We start from the raw sequence: 6,471 nt of genomic DNA, 5'->3' as shown, positions 1-6,471 counted from the left end.
GAGACCAAAAGATGGCTTGCGCTCTTGCCAGGGTGACGTCCGAGACATCTCTGTGACATCTCCAGACAAGGTGACAACCAATTCACCCGTAAGTCGCGGGGACATCTTCTCAGTTGCGGCCACGACTCCATGATATCTCCAGCATTTGCTGCGACATCTCCGTGACATCTCCGGCAGTCACCAATAGGTCGCCATGAGACATTGCTGTGACTTCTCTGTGTCTATATATACCTAGATCTACAACTAGATCTATAATTCGCTTTTCAGACGTCAGACAATCAAGAACTCTCACCATGGACATCTGCAATGAGGCTGTTATGCTGTTGGAGCAGGATCCCTACTTGGAGGATGAGCAGAAGGAGGTGTTGCCCCTTGTGCTGATAGCTCTGGCCATGAACAAGGCAAAGGCCAGGGCTTGGGATAGGGCCAGAAAGAGTGTCAGGAAGGCAAAGACAGTGTGGGTACATGAGTGGCTCCTACAGTGGCAACACCATGGCTGGTACAAGAAGCTGATGAAACACCTGGAAAAGGGGGATGTGAGGTCCTTCAAGAATTTCCTGAGGGTGGATCCAGAGATGTTCATGAAGCTGGTGGTTCACCTAACTCCCAGGATCCAGAAGCAAGACACTAACTTCAGGAAACCCCTGCCTCCTGGTTTGAAGGTTGCCATCACTCTAAGGTTCCTTGCTACAGGAAACTTCAACAAGAGCCTGTCCTATGGCTTCCATGTGGCTCCAAACACCATTATCAGTATTGTCCCAGAGTTGTGCCAAGCCATCTATGATGAGTATCATGAGGAGGCCATCAAGTGTCCATCTACACCAGAGGAGTGGAAGGAAGTGGCCAAGGGTTTTTATGAGAAGTGGAACTTCCATCACGTCCGTGGTGTATTGGATGGGAAGCATGTCAGAATTCTTGAACCTCCAGGGTCAGGCAGTGTCTACCACAACTACAAAGGCTACTTTTCCATCATCATCCTGGCATTGGTAGATGCTGACTATAAGTTCATGTACTTCAACGTGGGGACTCCTGGGGCTGACTCAAATGCTGGCATCTTCAGGGACTGCAGTTTGTTCAAGGCACAGGATGAAGGTCAAGCCAACCTGCCACCTCCTGAACCTTTTCCTGGTGGAGATCAAGATGTCCCCTACTTCTTGGTTGGTGACAATGCATTCGCCATGAGGACATGGATGATGAAGCCCTACTCCAAGCGCCAGATGACCCATGCAGAGGGAATCTTCAACTATAGGCTGTCCAGGTCCAGGCTTATTGTGGAGATGCTTTGGGATCTTGGCAAACAGGTGTGCAGCACTTAATTTTTTTTTCCTGCCACACAGACAGTCATATTTGCCAGATTGTAAACACAGCAAATACAATGACTTCAATTTTACTTCTATTTTTTTTCTTTCCAGATTCAGATGCTTCCACACCATGACAATGATGTGCCCACAGACGGTTAAAAAGGTGGTCCTTGCTGCCTGTACACTCCACAACATGATGACAGACATCAGACTCTCAGCTGACAGAGAGGACCCACACACCCATGAAATGGAGACAGCATAGCAACCAGTTGGAGGGGATGCAGAGAAGAGGAGGTAACATGCCATCTGTTCCCAAGAGCCAGTGAGAGTACCTGACCCAGTACTACTCTGGGTTGGAGCTGTCCCCTGGCAAGACAAGATGGTGGGGCCTCTTCCAATGCAGTACAAGGAACAGCAGCAGCAGGAACAAGTACCAGATGGCGAAGACTTTGACCGGGATGTACCTGTGACTTTGACCAGAAGGCGTCTTGATGATGCCAGCATGCATTCATTCATGTGGTCTTTAAGTCAAGCAGCGTCGCGGAGACTTTGCCACATCTTCGCCACAACGTCACCACAACATCTCCTCAGTCTCCAGCAGGTCTCCCCAGTAACAGACAAAATTAGTCACCGAGACCTGCTGGAGACTGGAAAAAGTCTCCAAATAAAATCGAACATATTTGTATTTCCCACGACTCCCCGGAGAGCCGGCTAGTCTCCAGGAGACGTAGTGGAGACTCGAGTCACCACCAGGTCACCACCTAGTCTCCAGACCAATGAAATAGGCCCTTTACCTTGCTATTAAACTGAGAACAATAGCTTGAAAATCTAAAGTCCCTGCAAACATCAAGGCACCACAATAGAGTTCCACTTACATCAAGGAGGGCAATGCACCATCAATCACTCGTAAGACTATTGTAGTGAAAACAATAGGCTTTTATTCACTTGAGAACTGAGCATATCCCTACTGTTTGGTTGTTCTGCACTGAGTAACAGGGGGCTGTGGAACTTGATGCAGGAGCCTGTGAGGTGGGGCCACAGGGTCAACTGGCCAATAGGTGTGTTTGGCTAGATAATTATACATAACAGAGAGGGTTCAAGAGATGTTCAGTTTTATCAAGGTAAGGAAAATGATTGGACATAGTTTTACTGCAGCATTACAGTACAAATATTGCTACAAATATACATTGAAAAATAAATAAATAAGTGCAAAAATAAGAGAAAGTGTGAGGTGGTCCTATGGTTCACTGTCCATTCAGAATATGGTGGCTGAGGGAAAGAAGCTGTCCTTGTGCTGCTCGTTTGTCTTCAGGCTCCTGTACCTCTGTCCTGATAGTAGCAGTGAGAAGAGGGCATGACCTGGGTGGTGGAGGTCCTTGAGGATAGAGGCTGCATTCTTGACACCGCCTCTTGTAGATGTCCTTGACAGAGTGGAGACTGATGGCTGTGATGGTGATGGTGCTGGCCGAGTTCACAACTCTCTGTAGTTTTTTCTTGTCCTGTGCATTGGCATCTCCATACCAGACAATGATACCACCAGTTAGAATGCTCTCCACAGTACACCTGTAGAAATTTGCAAGAGCTTTTGGTGTCATACCACATCTCCTCCATCTCCTCATGAAGTATAGCTGCTGGCGAGCCTTCTTCATGATTACATTGGCATGGAAGCCCCAGGACAGATCCTCAGAGATGTTGACAGCCAGAAAGTTCTTAATCCATAACACTTGGTGAAGGTAAAACTGAGGACCAATGCTTTGGTCAATTAAGTAACATTCAGGAGCATCTTAGATGGAAGAGGCAGGGTGAGATTTAAGAAGGTAACTGCAAAGTTCAAAGCCTTACATTGAGACCAGGAGATGGGGCAATTCAATCAGGGATGATCAAGAGGCCTCAATTTGAGTTAGTCAGGAATTGTGTCAGATTATCTGGGTGGAGGGAACTGAAGAGATACAGAAGGCTGAAACTGTGGAGGGATTTGGAAACAAGTCTCCAGTGATTCAGGCTGAAACAGTCAATGGGCTGAAACTTCACAAATTCAAGGATTCCTCAAAGTCTGAGATTTTAACAACCAGGCCAACCTTCTCATAAGGAAAACACCAAAGGCTTGTACTGAAAAATAAATTTTGAAGTACTTCTCACTCGGCCTTTTAATTTATGATCTATTCATTAAATAGCAGCTTAATAATGTTTGAATCTGAGATGCAATTTAATCAAAGCTGCAACAATAAAATATAAGCAATTACAGACCAGATGTAATAATAATCTTTGAGTAATTTTCAACTACTTAACAAGTTATTTAATTGGAATAATTTTATTTTTAAATTGTTCCATCAATGTCATGACAGCTTAGCTGATGGTAACACCTTCAGAAAGTCGAGATTCACTGCTTCATTCATTAACACCAAATCACAGGACAGCAGTAATCACTGCAAGCTATGGTTCTGCTGGTGAATTAGATGGCCTATCACTATCATGTGGTTTCTTCCTGAGGAAAGGAATGTACATTGTAGTGGGGATGTAAGTTGTTCCCTCGACGTAACTTGTAATTATTTCCTTTGGTATGTGGCTGCTAATTTTCTGTTTGCGGGAAGAGAAAACCGTAGGAGTGAGCCAAACCACACTCTTCTAGAGAAACTCAGCAGACTGGGTAGTATCAGTAGGAGAAAAAAGAATAGTCCATGTTTGGGGTCAGCACCCTTCATCAAAATGCCCAATAGTAGGGGAATTAAGAGTAATGGGGAACAGGCAAGTAAGTGGAGCGGTGGCCGCAGCCAGATCAGCCATTGATGGCTAAATCCTGCTCTGTTTCTAATGTTCTCCATCTGTCAGGATCTCAACACAAATGAGAGGAACGTGACTTCTCATTTTCGTCTGAGCAGTTTACAACCCAAACAAAAAATGAATTTTACAGTTTCCAGTATCTCAACTCACATTTGATTTTGGATTCCACATATGATTTTTGATCCCTTCCCCTACTCTCTACCAGACCCCCCCTCCCTCATTGTCATCCATCCCGCCCCCTCATTTCATTACCCACACATTCGATCTCCTCTTCCATCTGCCAGCCATCTCTCCCCTAATCTTCTTCAATTCTTATCTTAGCCTTGGGTTTCCATTGTTAAACTTATGTCTTCCATTCTGCCTCTGCCTTTTCTCCTTAACTAACCTTTGATTATGTCTGACTGGAAAACAACCTGCTTGAGGAACTCAGTGGCCAAGCAGCTTTGAAGAAAAATGACTGATATTTTTATCAAGACCCTTCATCAACACTCAAGAGTTTGTTATTCCAGCATCTGCTGTCTCTAGTTCTGGCCAGACTCTTGTCAGTACATTCCAATGTTCATTGTTATAGGCATCATGCAAATTGCAGGATGACACAGGGGACCTAGGCTCAAGATTCAGTGGAGTCGATGGAGGACAGAAATGAGGAGAAACTGCTTTTCCCAGAGAGTAGTGAATCTGAGGATTTCTCCGCCCAAGGAAACTGTAAAGCAGTGGTTCTCAACCTTTTTCTTTCCACTTGCATACCATTTTAAGTTTTCCCTATGCCATAGGTGCTCTGTGATTAGCAAGGGATTGTTTAAGGTGGTATGTAGGTGGAAAGAAAACCACTGTTTTAATCGTACCTAATGGACTCGTTATGTGCAAGGTTTCATAACTCCAAAGGAAATGGACCAATGACAATTTTTCTCAAGCAAAATATTTCAGTAACAATTGGGTCTAGAGCAGTGATCCTCAACCTTCCCTTCCCACTCACACCATCTTATGCAATCCCTTAAGAGCACTTATGGCATGGGGATTACTTAAAGTGGTATGTGAGTGGAAAGAAAAAGGTTGAGAACCACTGCAGCAGAGGCTACCTCATTAAATATATTTAAGACAGATAGATAGTCGGGGAATTAAGGGTTATGGGGAAAAGGCGGCTAAGTGGAGCCTAGTCCTCGGCCAGATCCACCTTTTTGAATGTCGGAGCAGGCTCGACGGGCCGGATGTCTGACTCCTGCTTCAATTTCTTATGGTCTTGCTTAGAATGATTCACAGGGAGAGATAGGAAGCATTGGTAAGGAACAGCTCATGACTAATAAGGAGTTAAGTCTTCCTGCATAAACCTTGCTTTGCAGTGTAAAATTATCAGCCACTGTAAAAAGGCTAACAATGCCTGAATGATTACATTATTCTTGATATTGTAACCTTTTTGTATTTATGCAAATAATTGAAGATTCACAGTTAGCTGACAATATCCGAAATGGGCCAAAATAAGGATGAACCAAAAAGCAAAATATTCACAAAATCCTGTTATCATAAGAGCATAAGTGTAAGAGTTGGTCATGCAGCTTCTCGAGGCTGCCCCTCCAAAGTTAATCTGACCTTGACATTCTATCTGTTCCCCATTGGTTCTGGCCACCTAGTGACAGGAGAGATGTCATTTATCTGAAAAGGGCACAGGAAAGAGTCACTGAAGTGCTACTAGAACTGGCAGACTTAAATTACAAGGGGATGCTGGACTGGCTGGGACTTTTCTCCCTGGATTGTGGGAGGATGAGGCCAGGGGATTTTAATCGAGGTTTTTAAAAATCAACAGGGGCGTAGAAAAATCATGGACATTTGACCCAGAGTACAGGAATCTAAAACTAGAGGGCATAGATTTAAGGGGAAATATTTAAAAGGGAGCGGAGAGGTAACTTTTTTCACGTAGGGGGCACTGGGTGAAGGAACAAACTGTTAGATGAAGTCCAGAACCCGTGGGGATTGGTGGATGCCGGATAAGTGGATTTTCTGGTTTGTTGAGAGTCTGTGATTAACAGCGGGGCACACCATTTTAAACTTCCGCATTGTCATTTATTTATTTATTTTACGTGATTTTATATTTTTGCTGATTGCTTGAGGCTGCCAGCTGCTTGAATTCCGGATAACAGGGATTTTACCGTTGCACAATTGCCACATTTAAAAGATATTTTGTTACATGGATAAGAATGTTTTAGAGGGATTTGGGCCAGATGCAAACAAAAGACAGTTCATTGTCATACGCACAAGTACAATATACAGATGCAATGAAAATTTTATTTTCTGCAGCTACACAGATTCATAAAAGAGACTAACAAACTGTAAGTATAAATTAAATTAATGCAGAAGAGAAATAAAGGATAATAAACACAAAAGGGAAGATAAA

At 43.9% G+C, this 6,471-nt stretch overlaps 1 protein-coding gene across 1 annotated transcript; it reads left to right on the top strand.

Annotated features, from left to right (window-relative positions):
* Positions 1-293: 293 nt before the first annotated feature.
* LOC138741987 (putative nuclease HARBI1) lies at positions 294-1,316 on the top strand. Its single transcript, XM_069896186.1, has one exon. It carries the CDS (start codon positions 294-296, stop codon positions 1,314-1,316), a length of 1,023 nt encoding a protein of 340 aa, XP_069752287.1.
* Positions 1,317-6,471: the final 5,155 nt, after the last annotated feature.

Source organism: Narcine bancroftii, chromosome 8, assembly GCF_036971445.1.
Source record: "Narcine bancroftii isolate sNarBan1 chromosome 8, sNarBan1.hap1, whole genome shotgun sequence".
Classification (NCBI taxonomy): domain Eukaryota; kingdom Metazoa; phylum Chordata; class Chondrichthyes; order Torpediniformes; family Narcinidae; genus Narcine; species Narcine bancroftii.
Note: the sequence above shows the minus strand (reverse complement) of the source record. Positions and strands in the feature narration are given on the sequence as shown.

What these genes read in the sequence shown, in the direction of transcription:
- LOC138741987 (XM_069896186.1), top strand. Translation starts at nt 294, where the DNA reads ATGGACATCTGCAATGAGGCTGTTATGCTGTTGGAGCAGGATCCCTAC.